The sequence below is a fragment of the Carassius gibelio genome, chromosome B9 (genome assembly GCF_023724105.1).
Source record: "Carassius gibelio isolate Cgi1373 ecotype wild population from Czech Republic chromosome B9, carGib1.2-hapl.c, whole genome shotgun sequence".
NCBI classification, from domain to species: Eukaryota; Metazoa; Chordata; class Actinopteri; order Cypriniformes; family Cyprinidae; genus Carassius; species Carassius gibelio.
In genome coordinates, this window is record NC_068404.1 from 10,206,068 (window position 1) to 10,233,375 (window position 27,308).

At 38.3% G+C, this 27,308-nt stretch overlaps 1 protein-coding gene across 9 annotated transcripts in view; it reads left to right on the forward strand.

The window, feature by feature from the left end:
- Positions 1-24,835, forward strand: part of pard3bb (par-3 family cell polarity regulator beta b) — a 287,760-nt gene extending 262,925 nt beyond the window's left edge. For all 9 annotated transcript variants that reach the window (XM_052565052.1, XM_052565050.1, XM_052565049.1 and 6 more), the window contains exons 22-23: positions 14,313-14,389; positions 23,469-24,835. In XM_052565052.1, the coding sequence (XP_052421012.1) occupies positions 14,313-14,389; positions 23,469-23,823 (432 nt within the window). In that variant the 3' untranslated portion in view covers positions 23,824-24,835. The remainder of the gene's footprint in view (positions 1-14,312; positions 14,390-23,468) is intronic.
- Positions 24,836-27,308: the final 2,473 nt, after the last annotated feature.

The window sequence follows — 27,308 nt, forward strand, 5'->3', positions numbered from 1 at the left end:
TTTATTTCGTCCATAAGTTGAAAGTAACAAAAGTTATGGTTATCTGAAGTTGGCTGATCTACATGATTTTCAGGAACATAATTTTGAGAAAAACTGGTTTAAAGAGAGGCAATGAAAATACAAGCTCAACAGTCAAGTATCACAAGTAAAAGTCACTTTACTATGGTAATAGACTTAACGTGTTGTAAAAAAACAAAATTACCCCAAGGAACACAACATTCGCAAACATTTGAACAATATCTGTTCATAAAACCTCACAGATTACAGCATGCAACCTATCTTATTCTTCTCCTGTTCTACCACTCTGGATTCATATACATATGTATTACATATTATACATAGACACAGTTCATTGCTGGAACTTGTAGTTTTGTGTTCTAAACTTGTAGTTTTATTTCACGCTGTCACAGATTGAACTAAATGAAAGGAATGCATAGCGTTAATGGTTTAGAACGCATCATACTGCTGTATTACACAAGCAGTCTAGCTAACGTTACCCCGATCTTTGCATGCCGTAGTTCACACAAGACTAGCAGAAAATGTGCATTAACAGCTACACCTTTATTAATTACAGTACATAGTTAATTTCGATAGGTGAATTGTCTTTATAGCTTTTCTGCTTGCCACAATAAATCACAGTTCTTCTGCACTAAACAAGTGGATTTTGACAATATATTTTCAGAGATAATAGATGAGATGTTATAGAATAATTTAACGAAAACCCAGTTTTGGCAAAAAAATTGATATTTAACCAATTTTTTTAATTTGCTGAAAACATCCCAGCACGACATCCGTCAGGTTTTCCTAGATCGCATCGCGTATGGAACTTAAAGAATTGAATTAAACTCCAAGTCAAATGAACTGCGTTTGATACTTGTATGATGCTTTTGCATTACATTTGAAGCTTATCTGTAGTAACAGCTTGGAAAAGAGCAGCCTGCTAAATTTTCACAATTTCTTTATTTTATATTACACAGAAAAAGTCGCTCATATAAGTTTTGCCTGAATAAATGATGACAGCATTTTCATTCCCCTTACAGAAAAGTCACTAGCGAATTCAAAAGCAGACCAGCTGTATCCTCCTTTAAGTTCTGTAATCTGTCCATGACTGCCCATGAGTTAAGACATTTCTGTACAGAACCGTTTACACAGTGATCTGTGTGCAAACATGATAGCGCTATCACGCTCTACCAAATCCACATGTGTATAAATAGCTGTTTCTGTATTTGTAAAAAAAAAAAAAAGAGTACACACACTGGAGGAACTCTGTGATTTAAGGGAGATGCATTTCACCGGGCCAATCAGATTTCAAAGGGTCTGGCTTTTAGAAGTTATTTTCCCCTCAAATTGTGGGTCGTTCTTGAAAATACTCAAGGTGGACGAGCGATAAGGGAGGAACGAGAAGGAAAGTGGAACAGAAAAGGGGGTTTAAGAACTAGAGATAATTTCTTTAAGCCATTGCCACCCAGATAGGACCCCCATTTTCCAGACTCCCCATCTTAAAAGTTCTTGGCAGGGATTAAGAGAACAAAGGAAGGTAAATTCCCAGGAAGAGCAGAAAATTGGTCCAACTTTTAGAGAATGTCAGCACCCGCTTTTTATTTTCGGGCTTCATAATTTATCTTAAAGGAACCTTGAGGTAAGAACATAAGAATAGCAAAGACACAGAGAAGAAGGTCATTTGGTTTGTTCCAGGTATCCAGTGGCACTGAGCTCTGCCTGCTCCGATGTAACATCTCAAATCAGGACCTCGAGTTGCCATTTTGAAAAGAAAAGCTTTATAAAAATAGACATGGGAAGCCATTAAAAGACATGATGTGTGAAGAGGCCGTAGTCATTAAAAGCAGCATGCATTTGGTTATTGACCTTTAATTTGGTTAATTGCCTGAGTGTCAGGGACTTGAGTATGTGGCATTTCTTATTTTTTGCTATTTATCCGGCTTTATCCTGAAAGGATTTGACATTTCAAATTAAGCATTAACTCAAGATTGTGGATTGCGATTGAAGATCAGCGCTGCAGTGGAAAGGCAAACAAACAGCCCCCGTTTGGTCCACGCACACTCTTTTGTTATCGCACTATAATACGGATACCAGATTTGAAGTAATTATAATTTGCGGATTCATCATCTTGTGCACGGCTAAGAGAGAGAACGTTTCCACAACTGACAGTGTGGAGAAGCTCTCCCAGGTTTTACGTAACAAACCCCGGCTGCTAAAATTAAGTGGATGTGGAAGAAAGTAAAGTAGGAGGAAAACTGTTCTAATTACGTGTGGGAGCTTCAGCACACTTCACAGAGAGACCTCAAAGATACACCCATTTCCCTACTGCTACACACACACATTTTCACATACTCGCATCCACTTTTTGACACCATGTAGATACTCATATTCCATTACATCCTCTCACAAACCCACACACTCGCTCATACTCATATGGACATCCCTGAGGTACGCCTGACATTTCGGATCAAGAGAAGGAAGAACTTTATATAGAAGACTAGTTCTGCCACTCATTTGGGTATAGACTTTTTGAAAGATGTTGTTGACTTGATTTTCTCACTTAAGACTACTGTAAAGGAAGCGTGATTACACTTTACAAGGTCTGGTTTGTTCATACATATGTGACCCTGGAGCAAAAAAACAGTCTTAAGTCACTGGGGTATATTTGTAGTAATAGCCAAAAATACATTGTATGGGTCAGAATGATCGAGTTTTCTTTAATGCAAAAATCATTAGGATATTAAGTAAAGATCATGTTCCATGAATATATTTTAATTTCATACCGTAACTATATTACTATTTAATTTTTTTTTTTTTTTTTTTTTTATATATAATTTTTTTTTGTTTTTTTTTGTTTTTTGTAATATGCATTGCTAAGAACTTCATTTGGAAATCTTTAAAGGAGATTTTCTCTCTCTCTCTCTTTTTTTTTTTTGCACCCTCAGATTCCAGATTTTCGAATAGTTATCTCAGACAAATATTGTCCTATCGTAATAAACATTGCATCAATGGAAAGCTTAATTATTTAATGTAGAATTGACTCTTATGACTGGTTTTGTGGTCCAGGGTCACATATGTATTATGAACAGTGATTATAGATTTTAAAATTATAGATTTTTTACATTTATAAATATAATATTGTTCATTGTTAATTCATGTTTGTTTTACAATGCATTAATGTTATTTTATACAACTAATTTATCCATATTTAATGTATAAAAGATTGTACAAAATAAATAAATGCTGTAAATGCATTGTTCATTGTTAACTGTTGCATTAGCGGATGCTAACATATACAATACTGTTCAAAGGTTTGAGGTCATTAAGGTTTATTTTAATATTATACAAGGATGCAATGAATTAAAAATGACAGTATTGACTTTAATGTTGTTAAATATATTCTTTAAATACATTTTTCAACATAGTAATAACGAGAACAATGTTAATGAGAAATATTTCTTGAGCACCAAATCAACATATCAAAATGATTTCTGCAGGACACTAAACTGGAATAATGATGATGATAAATTCAGCCTTTGCACCACTGGAATAAATTGCATTTTAATAGAAAACAGATATTTTTAGTTGCTATAAATGTATTTTTGATTAAATAAATCTAGATGTAAGATAAATAAATGTAAGATAATCTTACAGATTTACTGCCTTTTAAAAGTGCGTCTTGTATTTTTTTTTTCTTCTGTAGAACACAAAACTAGGTGCCAAATATATATGCCAAAAACAAAACCCAGCAAAAATTTTGTGCGAGTTCCATCGATTTTAAACTATTGATGTTTATTACATTGAAAAGAACTGCATAAACATTGTTCTAAATATCTACTTTTGTTTTTCTGCGAAAGGACGAAAATGAAATGGGTTTGAACAACATTAATGTGAGTAAATGATGAGAGGTACCACATCTTTGTGTGAACGATTACTTTCAACACAAACAGGAACATAACATAGATTTGCATGTCACACTATTTATTTGAAAGCACTTAGTATTTGTTACCCAAAATGCATTATCTAGGGCACACTCAGAAGATGATATGCATTAGCTTCGGTCTGTCCTAGCAAACAAACACACACAACAACTTGACATTAACAAGCAGACGTTTGCAGAAGTTTGTTCACTGCAACAAAATGCTGAGCTCTACCAATGGATTCTCAGAGGAGTGAGTGCAAGAAGTCACTGCGTTAGCCTAGTTAAAATCAATGCACCCTCATTAGAGAAAATTATGAAAAATTAAAGCTATCAAATAGATCTTTTTGTTGCCGGGTAAGAGTCTATTGGCCGTCACAGTGGCTGCCAGCGTGAACGGCATTCAGGGACGGCTGGAGAGACTTTGTTAAGAGCCCTCACTAATTAGGGTTGGAAACTGATGGCTTTTCACAAGCCACAGCAATTACTGCAGTAAAGGAGAGCGGCAGATAGAAGTGGACTTGAATGAACGAGTTTGTTTTTCTTCTTTTGCCTCGTGACATTTCGAATGAGTTTGAGTGTTGCTCATGGCGATCGAATGAGAGCAAGAGAGAGCTGAAAAAGACCAAAGGTCAAACTCAAAAATTATCATTCCTCTTACTGAAGACGGGGAGGAATGCAACAGCATTTAGTACCTTACTTGAATTAATCTTGAATTAGCATTGTACTGGTTTCACATTGTCTGTTTTTAAGGGCCAGGTGCTCTTTACAGAGAGGATGACCCAGACTGACACAGCCACAGGAAGGCTACTTTTGTTCCAAAAGCTGGTTGGCTCTTGAGTCACCAGCTCCGTTTTATCAGCCCGATCTAAAATGCTCCATGACCTCGTAATGCTGGATTTCGAATAACAAGAGCTGCATTCACATTTGAGATCCAACTGCTGATACACAAAACACATTCATCTGCCCTACATGAGCTTTGTTTTTCCAATGCTGAGAGAATTGCATGTGGGAAAAGCTTGTCTTTTTTTTGTCTAGTTGGGTGCATAGTCAGGGCAATCTCTCCCCACGTTATGATTTATTTATTGCGTAATATTATATGCAAAGCAACAGAAAAGTGCTGTGAACAACATAAAAGTAGAGTCTATAGAACTTGTATGCTGTGTTCTACCTTTTATGAAGTCGTACGATACCTTTGTGGAATGAACAGAATGAAATTTAGGTTACTATTCACTTTCAAAAGTGATCATTATGCATCTCTTAAATAAAATATGGCGCCTATAAATATGACAAATATGACAGCTTTTAGGGCCATGACCTAGCAGTTATTGCACAGAATCCAGACGCTACGGGACTCCAAAGATGTATTAATGAATTCCAGAGCTGTTCGGATAGGTGAAAGAGAGTTTTCCAGTGAAGTATCACAGGCCGTCTTGAGAACTATAGACGGTTTGTCACCTTTCCTCAAACGCTCTTCCACACAAATGCACATAGTGAGTAATTCTTCAGTCATGGCTGAGGAGGTTGCTTCATATTTGCCTTCGCATTGACATTTTTATTGAAATTGAGAACAGGCACAGTGTATTAATCGTTTGGTATTTTGAGATGATTTTAGAACACATTGTTTTTACTTGCAACGCTTCTCCTTGCAACAAGGTGCACATTTCTGCATGAGTTTATTGTGTTCGGAACAACTTGGTAGTGTGTGATCCTCAGTCATTTTGGGTTTAATGCCTAGTTTTTCCTATGTAACCATGCATAGTGTTTTAAAATGTTCAAATTTTAAAAGTTTGTATAAGGTAATCCAGCCTTAAGCAAGAAGGTCTATACCCTTAAAAATACCCATCAGTTGGGCATAAGAAGATTTTATGCTACCATACAAATTAGATTGTACAAACTCATGCAGATTTGCCACTGATTCGCTAAAACTTTAAATTGTTCCAGATTGCCCATGGGTGTTTGTTGGTCATTTTAAATTAGAAGAACCTGGTCATTTGTAACTGAGGAAAACTGCTGTCTGAAGTACAGCTTAGCTCAGTGTAACCTTCCTGGTTTCTTTTTTAATTCATAAACAGTCCTTAAACATATTCTCCTCCCTGCATTAGTGCCATAGCTGCACAGCTGCCCCTTGACCTTCTCCTCCTCTTAATTAAATGGCAGAAATCCTCAAAGCAGCGTTCAGCTCACATCAGCTCTCTCAGGCCCTGCACTGGGCCGTTTCCCCTGTGTGGAATCGATGGCCGTGTGAGAGCTTCTTATAATCTATAACTCACATCACTTGTGCAATGGCAGCACTTTGGCTAAACTCAATTAACAGTGAGAAGAGGGCCTGTGGTTTTGGCTGATTGGATGTGGGTGGCTGCATTGGAGTGTGTGTGTATGTATATAGGAAGACTGTGTTCAATCGTATATGTGTGTGTGGAAGGTGATTGGTGTTTGAGAATTTTTTTTTTTTTTTTTTTCAAAGGGTTATGGAGTTTGAATTTTCAACTTTTACAGACCCAGTGACCTCCCACACAAAGATTTAGTCAATCAAGAGTCCCCTGATATAAAACTTCTCAGCAACACGATATATTGATTTGATAACATTAACAAACAGTTTTACCTGATCTGTCATTTTTCTTATTTTTAAATGTACATGTAAATTTACACTACCATTCAAAAGTTGTCAGGAAGATTTTATGAATGTCTTTGAAAGAAGTCCCTTATGCTCCCAGAGGCTGAATTGATTATAAACAGGATTTTGTGGAAAATTATTACAATTTCAAATAATTACACTATCCAGTATTTGAGGTGGATCAAAACTTTCATAAAAGTTGTTCTAAAATCTAAAACCTAAATTAATCATGTTAACTGAATGTGTCCTAAAAGTATTAATTTATTTCTTAAGCAAAAAAAAAAAAAAAAAATGGACAAAGTTTTGAACGGTAGTGTATATAGTTCTTATATGCTTTATCTATTGATGACTTGCATTGAAAAATTTACTTTGCACATTAATGATAAATATATTTAATATATTTATTAAGAAAAACAAAGTATTATGTGTCTGTTTATGGAACACTGCAGGAATTTAGACATTACCAAAATGCCTTTTTTTGAAAAGCCATTAGAAAATAAAGCAGTAAAGGGTTAATTCACCCACAAATGAGAATCATTTTCAACTTTGAGATAGTTTTCCATTGATTTCCTTTTTTATTTTGATTCTTATTTCTGTAATGCACCTAACCCAGGCTTTCTCGCTTGCTATCACATACTGAAGACGAGCTCTGCCACTGTGGCCCAAGGGAAGCAGCTTTGGTTATGCATGCATCATTATGCCAGATCTGACTCTGTTCTCTTGTACAGTCACAGATTGAGACATATCCTTCCCAGCTCATCTCCCTCCCGTACTCCCAGAAGGAAGCGGTGCATGTTTGGAGCACTGTCAGTATTCATATGACCAGCTCAGAGGAATAAATGATCACCCTTCTGTTAGAATTGACATGTCTGGTTATTCATGTCCTTTGGAGGAAGTGATCAGATGACTGAGCCTAAGTAATGACCAGCAGAGACGCGCGCTCGTGCACGGGGCGCTGATGGATGATGAAACTCTTGAGTCAGCTGGAAAAGTAGCCGAAACTCTTGGCTTTCCATTTTTCACTGCAGCCCGTCGTTTTGCAAAGTGAAAGCCAGATCTTAACAAATTGCAAGGGAGCTGGATGTTATTAGCTGTCTGCAGTGGAGTTTTTTTCTTGCCCAGACTTTTTATGTTACCCGTCGCTGACTGTGTTTTATGAGTGCTGAACATGATGGAATAATGGAGCCTATTTATCAATGCAGATATTAATATCGCTCCAGTCTTCACATGACAGAACTGCGCGTCTCAGATTAAATATGTCCTGTCGCAAAACATCAGCATATTCTCCACCCTCACTCGTAGGGCATTTTAAAGAGTCTCAACCCATAGATGTCACATATTGACATCAAAGTAAAAAACTGAAACCATTTTCTTACTCAGATACTTGTCACAGTGCTGTGCATTTTGTTCCAAAAAATAAAAAAAGAGTAGCCTATTCAAAATGTTAATACATTGTTCCACTTCTGAAACAACCTTTCTGTTTAATTAATATATATCCAAGACATTTGTAAATGAAAATCAATAGACAAAATACAATATACAGTCTGTGTTGGTTTAGGTAACACAGCTCTCTGAAGTCTTGCAAAAAATTGCTCCTGCAATAATGTAATGCTAGTCAATATTGTAGGTTACAGCAATTATTGAACATAATGGTCTGAATAATTTGGATTTGGAAATACTCTTGAGGGTAGCGTTTAAATGAACACTTTACCTTATTATTAATAATTTAATCTATTTCGGTTTTATCAACTGAAAAATAACTGAATATCTGAGTAACTAAAATTAAAAAAATAATAATAATAATGATTACCATAACACTAATAATTTAACAATCATTACAATCATTTTTGGGTCTTTAACCTTCAACTTCAGTGTCAGAAAGCCTTCTGAAAGCTTCCAATTGCTGATTGGATCATATAATAATTCCTGAAATTAAGGTTTGTCCTCCATTTATTTTCTTTTTGAATATTCTGCTTTACTCTGAAATATGTTAAAATACTGTATGGAAGGAAATGGGTTTCGATGTCATTTCATGTTGACTTTGCAGGTGCTGGCCTGCCATTTTTGGTCTTGCGTCAGGGATGAATACATCAAAATAAGTTTCAGCATGGGTGGGTTGGGGCAAACGGTGGTCCAGGTAATGGTGCTGATGGCTCATGGATTGTGCACGGCATGAAGGGATGGGGAGGACACTTTACGACTGGCTGTGTCAGTCTCTTCCGCCTGAATTACCCTCTCATCTCTCCTCTCCTCTGCTCGGCATGCCGTGAAATGGCTTTCTGTAGGCCATTAGCTCTGAAGGAGCAGGGACGAGTGGGATGGATACAGCATCGGCCTGCTCTCCCACCATGCCGTCCCAATGGCCTTCATTACGAAGCTTAACTCTGACACACATCACCCAGCGTGTCTGTCAGTCAGACGCCACCGTGTTTATTGCTGCCCATCGTCACCCCAGGTGGAGTGCGGCAAGGGCCCGATTCTTGAACAGTTTGCGGTCATGGTACATTTTCCGCAATTTTTAATAACTTGTTTAAACACAACAAAAACCCAGCTCTGATCACTCCTGTTGTCAACGTTATTCTTTTTTGTTAACGTTGTTGAAAGCCGCACATAAATGATATCGCTGTCGACCAGCTTATGTCACTTCACAATCTCGGAGCGAATGCAACCCTTTAAATGGTACTTGGAAATAGTTTGCGCAAAATCATCCCAGTACTTTAGAACAGTACATTTAGTTCTGGAAATAAAAGTGGTGCGAAAGGCCCTATTGATTTGCAGCTGCATGTTCTCAAGAGTAGACTGTTAGGTTAGATTTTAGGTTTTTAGAATAAGTTGACACAACCTTGCAAAGTTTCTTATAGTCTGTATGTTGTGGTTGTGGACCCAATAAAAAAATGTGTTGACATTTAGTTGCAAAGTTACTTACTGTTAGTAGAATGTCTAAAGTGGACTATATTTATTGCTGTAATTTAGTAATCAGTGAAAACTAAAAAAAATAAAAATTAAAAATTAAATTAAATTAAAAGGCCTAAATTTGAGATATTTTGTATTTGTTTTATCTAATGGAGTGACATGCATAAGTTTATAAGTGTGGCATTAGTTATTTAAGGAAAGAAAGAAAGAAAGAAAGAAAGAAAGAAAGAAAGAAAGAAAGAAAGAGAAAAGAGAGTTATGCAGCATTTAGAAATCCTAAATGTCTGATATTTATAGCTTATGAAACAAACATCTGCAAATACATTAGATGCACAAACTACCAAGGTCACAGCTTTTCTGATGCATATGCCTTTGAATATGAATCTTACCATTTCACTTATAAAAAGTATGCTGTGTTTTGATATTTAACATTTATCATCAATCATTGTGTGCCGCCAGACATGTATGACTTGTGTTAGCACAAGTCGAATGTATTGATGTTATGTACTTAGCATCTAAGGAGGTTGATCAAACAGCATATTGTTCAGCATCACTTAGAGCGAGTGAAAAGGACAGATTAATCTGCAGCGCTAAAGGTTTCTTCATGAATAGACTCATTTATGGGTTATTAACATTTAACAAGTGCCATTTTCAGCCCTGCGAGTTTGGCCGGCTTGAGCAAACTCTCGATAATGTCGCGGGTGAGAGTTTGCACGGTCAGATCAAGAGATTTCTTTAGTGGCGCCTGCAGGTGAGGCGACTCTAATGAGGCCGGGGTGCTGCCTATTTGAGGGTGTGAGACAGCACACCCCGCCCTGCCCTTCCAGCACACCATCCTCCACCTCTCCCCTCCTCGCATTCATTTGTTTACCGAGCCTGCAGTGAACTGTAAAATCAGACTGATTTCATCTCTGTATTTTACATATGCATGAGCCCTGTGCAGCTCAGAGCGGAGGGATGAATACACACTTTCCAGAGAGAGACCTGCAGTGCCCCTGAGCAAACACACACACCCCACACAAACACTGGACTCTGTGCCCGCACACACACAATTAAAATTAACTTAGTCATACACCTACTCATATATTCAGATGTCAGAAAGGGGTTTTCACAGATACATGAAAATGAATTTAACCAGTTTGTTGTTGTGTTTGTATTAATTTTTTTTGTTGTGGTGTTTAGTAAAAAAAAAAAAAAGAAAGAAAAAACACCTTAAATGATCAGTTTACTCAAGGGTCCAATCAAGTGGTCAATGTTTGGCTGGTTAGTGTGTTCTCATTAACTTTTCTTGCATTGTTAGTGTCTTAAGATTTTTGAACTCAACAGTGCCTGCCCACTTTTTAGTGCCTTGAAGTATAGAAGTATTTCCCATAGAAAATAGTCCCATAGTCACTAACCAAACCAACCAGCTATCATATAAATTACATAATTGCAAATTTTGTTTGAAAATTGTACACAAAGACAAGGTACAAGTATGCAATCTACAAACCCCACTACTGTGTGGCATCATTTTCAAAGCCGGTATAATTTTTTTCAGAATCATGTTTATTGTAGTTTACCCCAGAAGTTCAACTATTAACCCCATTTAAAATAATGTGCACTTATGGCTTTAACAAAAGCATATTCCATCGATCAACAACCTCTCAGCTTACAGCAAGTCTTACTTTAAAGTTGTATATTTATTGTTAAAAAACAGTAGCCCTATGGAGAAAATGAGCTGTGTTTTTACTCATGGAAGCCAACTGTTGCATCCTATTCTATAGCAAATGTTTTACCAGTGTGTATTACCCTTTCTTTGAGGGCTCTTTAAAGGTATGAAATAGACTTGAGCAGCTTTCTTTGATATCACAATTCAGAATAATCACTTGTAAAGGGTTTAAGACTATCTACATGGTACCTTCAGCCAATCAGTGTTGTAATAATGTAAATTCCCTGCATGATTAGTCACAAGACATTAGCAGCTTGAATGCTTCTGTGCATGGAAAGATGGCAGATGAATGGAAATGCTAACGGAGATCGCACTCCAGGTATTACAGACCTCCTCGGGCACGGTGGTGATGACTCACTTCGTGCTCCGATCGAATCGGCAACCTTCCGGATACCAGCCTTAACTGCTGTGCCACACCACTTCTATATCTGATCAGCCCTCAAATGAGGGAAGCCATCATTGATCTCTTCATCTCCTTTCTAGCTACAGGCTAGGTGTCTGGAAAGGTGGTTTTATCCTCGTACGCACTGTTATCAGTTTCAGGGTTAGGGGGTGTTCGTTTCATGCTCCTCAGTTTGTCCGTTTCCTCCTGATTGGCTGGTTTTCGGTCGGCAAGGATTGGCAGCTTCTGTCAGAGTTGAAAGCACAGATGGTGAGAGGGCAGAGTGTGGACACAGTTAGCAACATGGTGTGAATGCGAGGGCACAGCCAAATAATGAAGCAAATCACTGCCGTCATTACAGCGGGACAAATGCAGCCTGATATCGATCCCTGTAGGGGGAAAATCCTTTACATTTTTCTATACCAAATATTGAGTTTTAAACGCCTGCGTCAGATACTGATATCTGCTCCATTTGAAGATAAGTTAACCCTCCAGGCATCTTCACCGTTCTGAATTTCACTGTCATCAACATTCAAAGACTCTCACTTCTGTTACACATGGAGTTCATTGCGTCTCGTGAAGGAGAGGCAAAGATAGAGCGAGGAAGATATGTCTGATTGAAACCGAGGACATTTCCTCTTTCGTTCAGAAGCACTTCCTCACTGACCTCTCGCTCAACTAGCCTTTCTTTTTTTCACAGGTAATGTGTGCCTTTGCTTTCATCATATATATATTGAAGCCCTGAAGACATTTTTTGTTTGAGACTAAGAGGAAAAATGTGGCTAATATGCAGGCAGGAGGGCAGCTGTTATGAGGACGGTGGAGAGAGAGGGTTGTGGCACGGGCGAGCTGTGTATTTAAAATCAACTCATTTAGACAGATGACACAATTTCACACATATTGCCCCTCGGAAAAGCAGCCAGTTTTCCATAATGGCCCCAACCTTCATCTGTCAAGCCCTGCTAAATCTACTGGAATAATTTCCTCATGGATTATATGTCAGAATTTATAATTTATTAAGTTGCCTATATGTGTCAGGGTACAGTTCTCACAGTTCCCAATGCTCTGTCATCTTTTTGCTTTTTGGGCTGAAGAGGGACGAGGCAACTGCGAGACAAATGGGGGAAGTCTCACCAAAGTCTGAATGTTTTATTCTGGCTCTAAATGGCATGGTCATTGCACACAAATCCCATTGAAAGCACTGGTCTTTAGGAGAAGGAAACAGGAGATGCTCCCAAATCTGCATGCTGAATGAGGGGAGGTTTAGCCCGTCTTTTAGGAGATTGCTCATCTTGCTAATGTAATGCGCACAGTTAATCTGCTTCTTCCTTGGGCTTGAGTCAGGCTTAGTCCAGGAGGGTTGGAGGACTGTTAGACTCCATCCTGTTTTAGAAAACATAATCTGGGATCTGGCTTTTTACCCCCTCCCCAAGACTCCCAGTACTAAATCCCCCAATAAGCAGCCTTTGTGAGCAACTCACACCGCCTTTCATGGCTTGATTACAGGGCACAGCAGGTATTTCAGGGGGAAGGTGACTCCGTGATGAATGTGGATAGAGAAAGTGACAGGGCCAATGCTGGTCTAGAATGTGGCATTGAATGAATCGCTCATGTTAAATCACGGTTAACAATGAACTGCAAAGTAATGTGATGAGACCGATAGGGGTGTCTGCACAGGTGGAGTCGGTGTCCTTGTGCCAAGTTGAGAAATTAACCTGTGGTCAAGGCGAAAATGGCATTTTAAATCTGGGGTCACAATTGAAATTAGAATATAATGTTTCATTATATTCTATTCAATATTTCTAATTGTGGGTTTAGTGGCTCTTCAGACACCATAGTGTCACCTTCATAAAAGTGAGTGATGTTGAATGTGTGTAGCTACTATAGAGTGTTATTTAATTAAGACTAAGTATCATTATATTAAACAGTTATTTGAAGTATTAATGAATTATTAAAAAAATATATATTTATAACTTAATTAAATTATAACTTTTTATTTTATATATATTTTCCTCAGCAAGGATGCATTCATTTCAGTGTCTGTAAAACGTGACAGTAAATATGTTTATAATGTTTCAAAATTTTACTTTTCTGTTTCAAATAAATGTTGTTCTTTTGAACTTACTATTCATCTATGAATCTTTAAAAAATGCATTACTGTTTACTTCCTTTTTTTTTTACATTGATAATAATAATGACATTTTTGGGGGGTGGGGAGGGGACCAAATCAGCACATTAGAATGATTTCTGAAGGATCATGTAAGACTGAAGACTGGAAATTCAGCTTTGCATCATAGGAATAAATATCAAATATATTATAATATATTGAAATACATTGTAAAATATTGAATATCCTATAAATAGAATACAGTCATTTTAAATTGTAAGACTAATTTATTAAAGAATCATAATGTTTTAAAATAGTTAAAATATAAGTGCTAATCAGCAGTGGAGCACTGTTCATTGTAAAAATTTTTTATTTATTATTATGATCAGTTATTTAAAATGCATTCAAGCGTTGTGATATCGTGATTGTTATTTACAGCTAGTTTTGTGTTTGATGTTGATTTGATTTTGTTTGTAATAGCCTTAAATGCTCAAGCTGAATAATTTTTTACATCTAGAATTATTATGTACAACATGCTTTGTGTGTATTCTGCCCTGTTGACACTGCCACACACCGCAGTAGCTGTATTGAAGTCAATCATTGTGACGTTGTCATGTACACTGCCTCGGCTCTTTCTCACTCTGCTCTCTTCTTGCCCTTTACCAGATGCCAATGAGAAACCCTGACCCCAGACTGACACCCCGCTATGAGGACGTCGAGCGACAGTACGCCTCCCTGCCCAGGTAAGAGCCTTCACTCATTAATCCCACATCCTTCATGACAAAATGAGAAGAGATGGAGAGCTAGAAAATGAGAAGACGGAAAGAAAGAGAGAGGGAGAGCAGGTAGTCATCCGTCTCTCTCATGCAGAGCTGAATAATCCTCTTTAAAGCGTATAATTAAATCTGGAGTGTCTGCCTTCTGAGGCCCTCCTATCCTGGGAATTCACCTGATCCTCTCCGGGGAGACGGCCATGCGGTTGCAGCTCTGTAACCTGATCACAGAGCGCATTTCTGGAGCCGCCTAAAGTTACGGCTGCCTCTTTCTGTCTGTCTTTTTCTCCACCGACGCTTCTATCGTTCTCAATCACGTCTTTCAGTGTTTGCTGAGCCTGACCGACCACGACGGCCAGCGCAAACAAACAGGCAAGCGCACAGGCGTGAATGTTGGCTCGTAAAGTCCACAGTCTGTTTGCCCTCTCCGGTCTGTGTAAACAGCGCTGGTGTTGCTGTGAGGGTCACGGTTTATGAGTTTGGCTCATGTAAGTGTGGATCTGTCATCACATGATTGCAGACGACTATAAACGGATAACTGATAACGAATGAGACGCATTAAGAAATCTAAAACTTGCAACTGATGAACTTTTTAAAAGTGTTGGCGAGGCACTCATTGAATTGAAATAAAGTGCTAAAACACTTATAAAGTATTTATCACTTACCCTGCAGCATCATTACAGGGGTGAACTAAGATTTCACTCCCCCAAAATGGCTTATCGCAACAGATTTTAGTATCAACCACCCCGGGGTGTACTTTCAAAGTCATTTCCCTTCTAAATAACGCTCCTCAACAGTGTTAAGTCTCTAGATCTATTAGGGTACAACGTGTTTTTTGTGCTGACGCAAAACGGGGGCCAAACGTGAGCCAAAAATGCCTGTGGCAGAGTATTGCTTTCGTTATTACACCATTTCGAAACTGGAAGAGTTTCAAATCTGTGTCCGTCCCACGCTGAGGTCACTAGTTATGCAGTCGACTGAAGGTTGGCCTGGTCACGAAAGCGTGCAGCTTTTCCATGTGTGTCTAATTATAACCATTAGTGCATTGATACACCCACTTATTTCCCAGTGTGCTCAGCTCGGGGTCAGCCAATCAGAAGAACCGTTCGCCACCTGCCTCCAGATTATTGGATTAAGTGGGCAAGTCAAATTTGTGATTCATTGTGTTAGGGCTTTCATTGGACCTTTTTAGTGATAATTGAGTGCTGAATGCACAGATGGTGGCCCATTTCAATGAACTCTGGTCAAATGGAACATTTTTGGAGCTATTCTCTAGTGCACAAATCAATCACTATCACCCGTTCTCCCTCATCCTGTCCTTTACTTTAAAACTAACCAGTTCCTTTCTTTAGAAAACCAAAAAAAAGACCCTTCTAATTCTTCCTTAGTCCCACACTTTTTTGCTTTTCTGCTAGTGGGCCATCCCAGACCTCTTCAGACTGGTCACAATGGTCTGATTGTTTATTCCGCCTCATGTTAGAAGATCTCTCAAAGTTTCTTTGTAGTATAAATGAGTGTAAAACACGCTGTTGTCGAACCTCAGGAGAGCTTAAAAGACTCTGTTGAAGCAGTTTGTGCAAATGTCAGTAAATTGTTCTTGTATCTTTTACATTAGCCAGCGAGCTGTCAGTTTCAACACCGCAAATGCCAGAAAAGAGCTTGTGATGAGGGAAGAAGGTTACATTTGATGAGAGCGCTGGAAAATAATGCCATATTTTCATTGTTCTGCCTGTTCAATGTTGCCCTGGCAACCAACACCCACCATCTGCGCGAGGCTGGACCTCCTCACCCCGTCCTCCGATTTCTCACTTTTTTTTTTTCCTCCTTTTACTTTCCTTCTCTGGTTTTCGTTTTCCACTCCTTCTGAAATTCGTGAAAATTTGTGTGCTCCTGTGAGGCGCGTCAGATTGTAAATTGTCATTGGCGTTGAAAAGACATGATGGCTGATTGCTGTTCGGAGTCTCCCGCAGGTGAGCTCATAGGTGTCCGACGAGCGGCGAGCTGCGAGCTTCTGCCCAAACCGTCTCCCATCCGAGCGAGCAAGCGTGACTTCAACAGAGCAAACCTCATTTAGTGCCGTTCAGCCCCGGCATCCATTAGCACACCATCAGGTAGCAGATGGAGAATATTAGGCTAATGATTAAATGAAGCAGGTGGAAATTTTTTGATGGTTTCACTTGCTGCGGCAAACGCGGTCAATCATTACTCATTCAGCGCTTAGAATTCGCTTCGAGGTTTTGGAATAGCTGGCCATTTGGCGCCATTTCAAGGAGGTATTATTCGTACTTGGACATTCTCAGCCTGAGCAGCAGGATCCACAAAAAAAAAAATGCAACTGATCTATTTCAGACTTCACGAGAATGAGACCACTTAACCGCCTGACTCATCTTTGAAGACATGTAGCACCCATCACATACCTTTCATACAGTTCTCACACATACACACGGACGCCTATTCAATTCACACTCTCAAGGCTGAGTGTTGTGAAAGAATAAGTTCAGTTGCTCATTTTCACTTGCCTTTTGTCAAAGCCATCTGCGATGCGAAGCTTCAGTTACCGCCGATATTACAGCAGTAAATTTGAGGAAGAAATTCAATTAGATCTGGCAAAATAATCAGAGTTTCAAGTCTAATGTTGCTCCTAATTTGTGTAATTACATTTTAGGTCATGCAATAACATTAGACACCTATCTTGTTAACTAGGTTTGTTATGAGAGCTGAATGTTTGGTTTGGTTTCTCCGCTCCCAATATAAGGTCGATATTCTAACCAAATAATCCTGCCTGGATTTGTAATCTCGGTGGGATCCTTCCCGGTGTTATATGACGGCCAGAGGTCAGCAGGCCGTCTGTTTGTGTACATGCCAATGTGTGTGAGGGTAAGGTGCACGGTTCCCGAGAGCAGCTGAATAAACAGCCCGGCCTTCAGATGGTCCACAGTGTTACTTTTTCAGCCAGGTGCACTATGGGAGCTCTGATGTAATCTCCAAAACATGGCACTTATTTCAGGGCAGCTCCTGTCTAGGGTAGCTAGAATACTCTGGTTTGAATGTTTCCGTGTCAAGAAATGATTGTCAGCTACAATCTCCTCAACCGAAAAGCTTTACAGACAGCAGAACACGACGGTCCTCAGTGACAACAGCAAGAATGAGATAACAGACGTTTACCAGACAACATTCACCAATCAGACACTGGAGTTGATGTTCCAGGATGAAGGTTTGAGGAGTGAACAGCTGGTACCTTCTGTTTTTTCCCTCTTCTCTCTCTGGTGATGGACGACCGAAGCGTTTATCTTTCATTATTTCTCACTTTACCTATATTGCTCTTTTGTTTTGGTTTCTCTATCATTAAAGAGTCATTGAGTTGGTAATGAAATCTAATTTTATGAGGGAAACTTTGTTACCTTGAGCTTCATAAGTGCTTAACTGGGTTAGGAAGCCCAAATGAAGACAGCAGTCTCTTGCTCACTTTGAATTTTGGCTGATATGAAAGTGAAGATGTCTCCGTGTATAACATGCTGGCTTATGGCTGTCATCACGGTTTGAAAGTAATGGTAAAACGGCCCAGAATAACATTTTGTCTGCATCTGCTCACTGCATGATTGAGAACTGCAGGCAGATTTTTAATATACCTTTCATTGTTCATTCTGTGAAAGAAGATCATTTAGTTTTTTTAAGCTATTTGCTTTGCAGGAGTTTCTCAGGGGACTAATTTAGTCTGCACTGTTTATCCATGTGGTTATCAAAAGGGAATCATGCCATAATCATTTATACGTTATCATTCTGAATGACTTTGTAAAGCTCTAAATATTTGTAGGGACTGTATGTGGTACCTTTCCTTTTTTCTTAGGTGCTTAGGGTGGATGGAATAGTTTTTTTACACATTTCGCATTTTTGTTTTGTTTTCGTTGTTTTTCACTGGATTTGGAATCAGTGATTATTATTGATTTAATTGTCAGCTGACCAATCTGTGGAACTCAATACATTCCATTGAGCAGTCTGTATTTCTATCCCTTACAGCCTCGTTTTCATTCAAGTGATTAAATATGCCATCTACCCTGACTAAGGGCCATGGGTGCCTAAAACAGCTGCTCCCAGCTGTTGAGCCCACAAAACCATTTAAATAACTGCACATTTGGAATGTCTTGTAATTCCCAACCAAGCCCCAAAGGCAGTTGCACAGAGTCTTTAAACTAGGAGGGAAATGTGTCCCAGAGTGTCACATACCACTTTAGTACATCTAGTTTGAAAAATCAGAATTTCACGGGCTGAGTACTAAATTCATGCCATGAGATACTTGTACAAGAATGGGCCTAAAGTTCTTATCTTGATCACTGATTCTCAAACTGCATGCCTGTTCTAAATAACATGCTGCCACTTCCTGATTTCCCAGCTTTTTTTTTAAGGGAGGGCAAGAGGGGTCGAAATTGATAAGAGGGGGTTAGTAGAATACTGTAGGAACATTATGGGAATAATGGTACACAATGTGTGTGTGTATATATAATAATATAATACTAATTACAAGTACTAATTACATCATCAAAATTGTATTTAAATTACTAAACACTGTCTGAAAAGTAATTTAGTTACTCAAAAAGTATTCAAATCGCTAAAAAGACTGTAGGTGGTAGGTGGAAATATACGGAAATTGAATAAAGTTATCTAACACTAAATTCTAAATTAAAAATTGTTCAATCTTTAAAGCTACAAAAGTTATTGATTTGCACTTTTTTTCTTTGATTAACAGACATCACAGCAGCTGGGTTTGACTAGCATCTGTCGCTGAGGTGAAGGTGAAGCCTCCCGTTTGATTTAGTCGTAAAGACTTTCTGCGTCTAAATGAATGCAATTGTTGATAAGAAAAAAGGGTCCTGGTTTTAAATGATTTGTTTAAAACTTTGAGGAAAACTTGTATTACAACAGGGTTTTTAAAAATGTCTAAACCTATAGAAGAAAATATAAATTTAGGTTGGCCTCCTGAGGTTAACAATCAATATTTTCTGAAGATTAAGTACCTCCTTTCAGTGACCAAAAAAAAAAAGGTGTTTCAGGCCTTATTTTGTACCCTGTTCATGGAAAGTGCCAGTAATGATTTCCAGTCTTGTTGCTTCCTCTGGTTTCCCCAGCTGTTGATTGTATTCACAGTGGAACATTCTTCACCCTCTAGGCCTCTTGTGTCCTACTGTCCCCGTAGACCGTCGCTCAAAACTGCAGGACTCAACATCAAGAAAAGATTAAACCAGAACAGAAGTATAAGCACTTTGTGTTTTGTAATAGCCTGTAGGAGTAGGAGACTATGGGTTTGAGAACAGTAAAGATTAATTGTTCCGGACTTGAGGTGAGGTCTTGAATAAGCTAGCAAAACCAGGTGCAGGCAGTCACTGCAAAGTTGATAACCTGCAACAGTAATGATGATTTTGGCCTTCACTTTGCAAACACACACACTATACACACACACACACACACACACTGCCTATCTGGGACAGCTGAGGCTGTGACATCACAGCCAATGATATAGCAAATGACTGACTGAGAGGGTCAAGAGGGAGTGCGTGTGTCCAGATGCCCGGCTGTCCCAGTGGATGGGTGGTCACAGCTTTGGAGAGATTAAGATGATTTTTGGAATGCCTGATTTCTTGCCCTCCAGGTCTTCAGGAAATCCTCCCTTAAAGGGAACGAGACCACAGTGAAAGAGTGCGCTTTCCGCCAAGGGCTTTCTGATGTTTTCCACATTCAGCAGGAGTAACACGATATGTGTGAAACACGTACACGGACCATCTTGCACTAAAGCAGCTAATTGATACTGCCATCAGTATCACGAGAAGCTTGTTCACAGACACGTCGTACACATAAATAAGTTAAAGGGGATGGTTTGGAAACTCAAACACAACGATCCAGGCTCCTTAAGACATTGCATGCCGAGGTTTTCATTGATACTAGCCTGATCTATGACCGGAATGAGAAGGAGGGGAGGGAGGAAGACAGCTGATTCAGCTGTCTGGCGAAAGCGAATGATCATACTGTGCTCTGTCTGGTTTTGTCTTCGCTCTCTTTCTCATTGGTTTCGTTCTGATAGTCTTTCAGCTGAGGTGTAATATAACTGTAACTCTGCATTCTGGATTTCATTCTGAGTTCTGAACTCTGCATCAGAGCACAGCAGCGTGAGAGCTGGAAAAATCTGAAATTGTGCTATGAAAGGTGATCCATGCCGAATTAGTGTGCAGTGTCTCACCTTACAGTGGAGATTATACCCTAATCAGCCAGCTTGAGGAAACCAGAGATGGCCAACTGTCTGCTGTCTCAAGGGACCCTGACCGCATGTCAGTCCCTGTCCCAGACTTTGTATATGCTTGAGACATGTTCAAATGTATGTTTATGTTGATGGTCCTTGGAATGTCATGCTTGCCTCAGCACATGTAACACAGGATCATAAAACCAGGACTCACTTTCACCCTCCCTCCCTTCCTCTCACTCTTCACAAAATGCCACTGGTCAGATTAGGAGTTACTGTATTCTGTTATCTGTTGGTCTTCAGGCTCCTGATCCTTGCTGCATTTTAGTGTACGATCTGCAGAGCTAAATCTTTAAGCTTCTCTAGTAAAGTGACTGGTGGTCTTCGGTCCACATATGTAGCTAGTTTCTAAGGTAGCATCCTAACTAAAAGAGACCCTCAAGTGCTAATTTTAAGCACTCTTCATAGGTAGTAACTTGTGTAATGACTCACTCCCTTAACACAAATAAGTGATCTTCATGTGAACGCAGAAAGTTGATTCCAATAGAGTGAGACATTAGCTGTTTAGCTGCTTAGCTAATGCATATGGGACACAAAATTGGAAACACTTCAGGAGTGTCGGAAGGCGTCATAAGATTGGTTGAAATATAGAGGATTTCCGTGAGATGTGTGTGTCGCATTCTATAACATTCTGCCTGGAAACAAACATACCGTGGCGCCAAAACCCCTCACGAAAGAAGAAAGGCACCGTGTTAATCATGATCAACTAAAGACTGGAGTTTAAAAAGTATGTGAAATATTTAAAGTTCGCACCGTAGAATCTTTAAAATGTGTCTTGAGAGTTTTACACAACGGTCTGTTATTGTGACGACATTTCCACGCCCCGAAAAACGTGACGATGAACGAAATGAACTGTGATTGGTTGTTGACATGTTGGTCAAACAGAGCCTCATGGGCTCGCTTTGGCCAAATGGAAGCTGTCATAGATACCAGACCTGGTTAGGGATATGCTGTTATCAAATTTTCCTGTTGCGGTTAATTGCTAATGCTTTTGTCACAGTATTTTATACGGTATTATCATGGTATTGAAATTTCGTATTAGAGTGGTCATAATACAGTATAATAGGTTAAATAACTTTTTTTGTATAACAAATATAACTGAACATTAAAGTACAATAAAACAATACAGAAAAATATATAAAGTTAAACTATAAAGACCCATAGGTATCACTTTACAATAAGACCTCATTAGTTAAGCATTAACATTAACATGAGCAATAGCTACATTTGCTACAGAAGTTATTAATCTTTGTTAAAAAATACAAGACTTAGTTCATGTTCGCTCATTAAATAACACAGCTGCAACTTTCGAATTTAACAAAGTGTTATTAAATATTTGAATACCTAAGATTAATGAATGTTCCGAATAATTTTTCATTGGCAGTTTGTTAACTAATGAATTAACTAACGTTAACTAATGAAGCCTTAATGTAAAGTGTGAATGAACAATAATGAATCAAAACGCTTTCAAACAATATATAGGGCATGTTGTAGTCAAGATTAAAATGAAAAAAGGTTGAAAATAAATAGCCTATTTAGTCTAAATATTTATTTGGCACTGTGATTAACACCATAGTGAATCCACAAATTCTGAATGGCTATTTAATATAATGTTTTATAAAGTAGTGCAGCTGCTCTATTTACGGGGTTTCTAGGGTGAGCGCTGCATTTTCCGCAGTTTAGCGCCACCTGCTGTCAGTGTGAGATTGTGCTTTCATTCACTGCGTTTCTCACATGTCCCATGTGCTTCTCATGCGTGCTTGTTTACATCAGAGTGCACGCGTGTCTTTCAGTCTGCATACAGCGGTGTTGTTCATTTTAACCAGTTGATGGGAAAATTATTCTTAAAATGCATTCCAAATTCTGAATAATTTGTAATATATAATGATATATCACATTACCTAATACAGGTGTCCTGACATTTTATCCTACCTGTCAGATTTTCCTACCAGGGTTTGCTGCGCATGCTCTTATCAATATTGTGTCCTTTTTCTCATGCTGAACAACATTTAATGCATCTGCATTACTGTTTGGTTGGTTTAGGGTTGGTGTAGGTGTAGACTTTAATAAAACGTAATCTATTAGGTAGAAAAAATATTTATATACTACCCACTGTTTTAATGGGAGGTAGCAAAATCTGACAGGGCAGGACAAATCGACAGAACACCGGCACATGTCTAGACCTGGCTACATTTAAGACACAAACATTAACTATTTTCTGTTAATACTATCAGTACCAAGTAAAATGTATTATATATATAAATCAGCATATTAGAATGATTTCTGAACTATCATGTGACACTGAAGACTGAAGGAATGATGCTGAAAATTCGGCTTTGCTATTTCAGGAATTTTCTTTTATGGAATTTAGATTGTAATAATATTTCATAATATTATTGTTTTACTGTATATAAATAAATAAATGCAGCCTTGATGAACATAAGAAACTTATTTTATAAACATTAAGAAATCTTACCGATCCCAATCTTTTGAATGGTTGTGTTCATTGTAATTGTTGTGTTTATTCATACTATATTATATATAATATTATATTATCATATGTATAATCCGAAAAGGTTAAAAATGTTTTCTATTTGAGCAGCTTCTTGGTTTTGAAACAGATCAGTTTCATAAAACTTTTTCTTTTTTCTTGATAAAATTTTACTTGATCACTGTAAAGTCATGCTTAACTCTTTGATCATCACCATCAGACCATCACTTTTCAGAACATAACTTTCCTTTATCTTTCCTGTCTTGCAGAAGAGCACCAGTCGAACCTAATGAATTTCCCGTGCAGCCGTGGGCTGGACACAGGGACCCAACGCACTACCCAAACCCACAGCCCGGCTACCACCCCAACTACCCTCCCAGAGATAACTACCCTCGCCCTGTGGACCCCCGGCAGAACGACTCGGGGTACTATCACCATCCTCCACAGCAGAGAGGCCCGCTTCGACAGGACGTGCCCCCATCTCCCACCATACCCCTCCGAGGCCCTCGCTTCGACACCATGAACCGTGGCGGCTACCGCAACAGCAGCCCAGAGCGCTACGCGTACGGAGAGACGCGACACTCAGACCCAAGACAGAAAAGTCCAATGACGGCAGCTGTTTAACCTCAACATGTTTTTTCGCCTTGGGTACGATGTTTCAAGAGCAAGCACCGGTGTGCCTACAGTTATGGACAGGTGTTTACATGTTTGTTTGTTTTTTACTAACAGTTTGCTCTATACTATCCCATCTTGATAGCCAAAGCTACATCTTAGAGTCCTGACACAGCATTTGCAGGGACAATGATCCATATACAACTCACTTCCACTCAGACGGTCCCTCCATATGTTTGTGTGTCTGTAAAATGAATGCCGGCCCTCGATTTCAGATATAAACACATTCCAGCACCACTTTTATTAGCACATTATTGTACAATCTTTATAATGCTCATTTGAAATTGTGGTATGTGTGCACCAATGTGTGTCTGCTTGTGCTTACGTGAAATATTTTAGAGCACTCCATATACTCTTTGAATTTAACTTTTATATAATGGAAGGATGTTAAACCACTGTATGAGACGCAGATCAACATTGTCATTCTGCAAACATCTGAAAATGTTTTGCAAACAGATTTGGTCATGTATGACAAAAAAGTAGAACAATTTCATACTGAAAATCTCGTCAAAATACCACAGTACAACTGTCCTGCATGTGAAGTCATATAATCAGAGAAAGATGAAGAAAAAAAAGGTTGTTTTTCAGGAAGAGGAAAGGAGAGTCCAAAGAACCTCTGACACAGAGGAAGGATGAGAATCATTCGTCTTCCTGGGCTTAAATTTCCCACCTGAATCCACACCTATGAATGAGCTGCCTCTCATTTGTTTTAAGATTCTTTACTTTTTTGATAGTATTTCATTTATGTTTAATGATTTCACGTGTATCTTGGTACAAAAGACTCTCTCTGCATTCAGAGGTCAGGTAACATGATAAAGTATTATTGATTGTAGTATGTGAAACACGTATGTAACTTTAACAAAACGTAATGATCTTTGCACCTAGTATCACTGCATACATTAAAACTATGTACAAAATTTTGTCTTTTATATAACACATTTTCAATAAATATGCATTTAAACCAGTTAGTCACTATTTGTCATTTTAAAACTGAAACTTCCCTTTAGCTGCATATCCGTGGAGGAGAATCACTGCACTTAGATGAACAGTCCCATAGTACAATCCCATTTAATTTCTCAGTCCCTGATAAAAACTCTACCTGCATGTGTGATAATAGATGGCTGCAAATTAACACCGCCGTAATTATCAATTAAGATGAAGAGGTGATATGCATCTGTGATAACGGTCCCATTTTTAAATTTGAGATGAAATACGGGGCTATTGGCGAATTAAGAGTTTTGTGTGATAATTACAAAGGCCGCACACCACATTATCTGTTCGGGATTAATTAGAGCTCTGTGCAGAAGAGGAATGCTGGGAGAAAGTGACATTAGTGTATGTTAAGGAATCTGTCGAAAGGTGTCATTTCAGACCACTAGCGGCGCCAAATGCCTTCACAATATTCGAACTGTTTCTTAGCAGGTTAATTAACAAACACATCCCTTTTCTGCCATTGTTCAACAAACAGATGGCTTCACCTCAAAATGATGCCATTGGCATAAAATAGCCACTCAATAACCTTTCAGGGAAATTACACAACAGGTGACTTTTATATAATCTAACATAATAGATTTTATATTAGCTAATTCATATATTAAATGGATAGGCCAAAGTATTTCAATAAAAACTAGACAACACTTTTAAAAATCTCACTGTTGGTTATGGGCACATATACCTTTAAAGAGCCAAATGTTTAAAACTTTTTTTTTTTTTTTTTTTTTTTTTTTAAACCAACCAAGGTTGTTGGTTTAAAAAAAAATGGCTAAAATGATGTGGCATAAATCTGCCATGTAATGAAATAAACATTCTGTCATTGTCTATTGATCCTCATGTCATTCAAACTCATAAGATTCATAAGACTCCTGTGGAACAAAATGTTTTCATACAAAAAATGATCTTGGATTATTAAAGAAAAAATCAAAAGAAATAAAATTCAATATTCCATTTTCATGACTTTCCAAAAGAGGAAACGGCAAGATTACGGGGAGCAGCATGTCCCTCTGTGGATATTAGAGTCCCCAATGCAGCAGTGTTGACTAGTTTGTTTTTCCCACAGGGTGATAGAAGTATAGTGTTCTAATTTGCATTCAATAATAAAAAAGAAAATATAAACAAGATGCATGAAGCATCAAATTTCATATTCATTTAAAATAATTTATTTATTAATTAATAATTAATTGACAATGTTATTCAAATAGATGCCGTAATCTTCTGTCTCCTGGAGGAAATGAATGAAATTTAGATCCTGACCATCTGAAATCTCTAAAATGCTGCCTTCGAAGGCAGGAAGGCATCAAGAGACGTTCATATCCAAATTCTACATTTTCATTACTGAATATTGAAGGCAGCAAAGATGTATCCTTCGCTGCAGGGCTGGACTGGGGTGCAATTTCAGGCCGGGAGATCTAACACTCATCCAGGCCACACAGAAAAAAAAAGGGCCAAAATTGCACCTTTTGGGTTACAACAGCTTGTCACTGGAGCAGTACTCTTAAAAGGACATCTTTGTACAATTTTTACTCCTAATAGGAACATATTAGTACCTTAGAATTTAGTCATTCAAACCCATAAGTTACTAATTTGTAGGCCTATTAGGGGTAAAGAAAAAAAAAAAAGGGAACAAAGATGTCCTTATAAGAATACTGCTCCAGTGACAAGCTGTTGTACCCCAAAAGGTGCTATTTTGCCCCCTTTTCCCCTGCATATATAGTTATACATCCACAACCCTATTATTTGTCATCAAATAAAAAGGTCTAAATTCTTATTCTGGAATCGTGGAAAATAATTAAAGGTTCACTCTTGCGCTGCACCTTCACTTCCCTTTTCTTCATTTTCCCCATTATCTCTGTCTCCCCCTTCTTTTTATTTCCTGTCACTTCTTCACCAGCAGGTCTACTGTTATGAACAGAACTGTGTCCACCTTGTAGAAAACAACCACTTCATTTCAGTTTGTAAGCACAGAATGTTATTCATCTTAAATCACTTAAATACCCTCGAATTAACAAACATACATTACATACAAATATACACTACCAGTCAATAGTTTTTGGATGCAGCCATGGTATGAGTTACAGTATGTGCGATGAAAGCACGAGAAAACGCGCTAACAGAGACAACTCTTCTGATTGGCTGTGTGGTGAGATTGATTGTTGCCTCATGCTGTATTTTCACCATCAGCTTTTTGTGAGCTTTATACTAGCGTCGATTTATAAGTTAATGATATTGCTTTCTTTGATTCATCTGTTTTTATGCCCACAAAATCCCTCTGCTCATACGTTCGAGGTTTGTATGTGGTTTGCTGGGAGATTTCTTTATTCTTGTATGTGGATGGCTCATTTCTCTCAGAGGCAGAAAGTACGCCGCCATAATTGCCTAAGTTAGACATTCGTCTCTCCCAGAATCCATTTGGGATGTGTAATTATTGAAAAGTATTATTA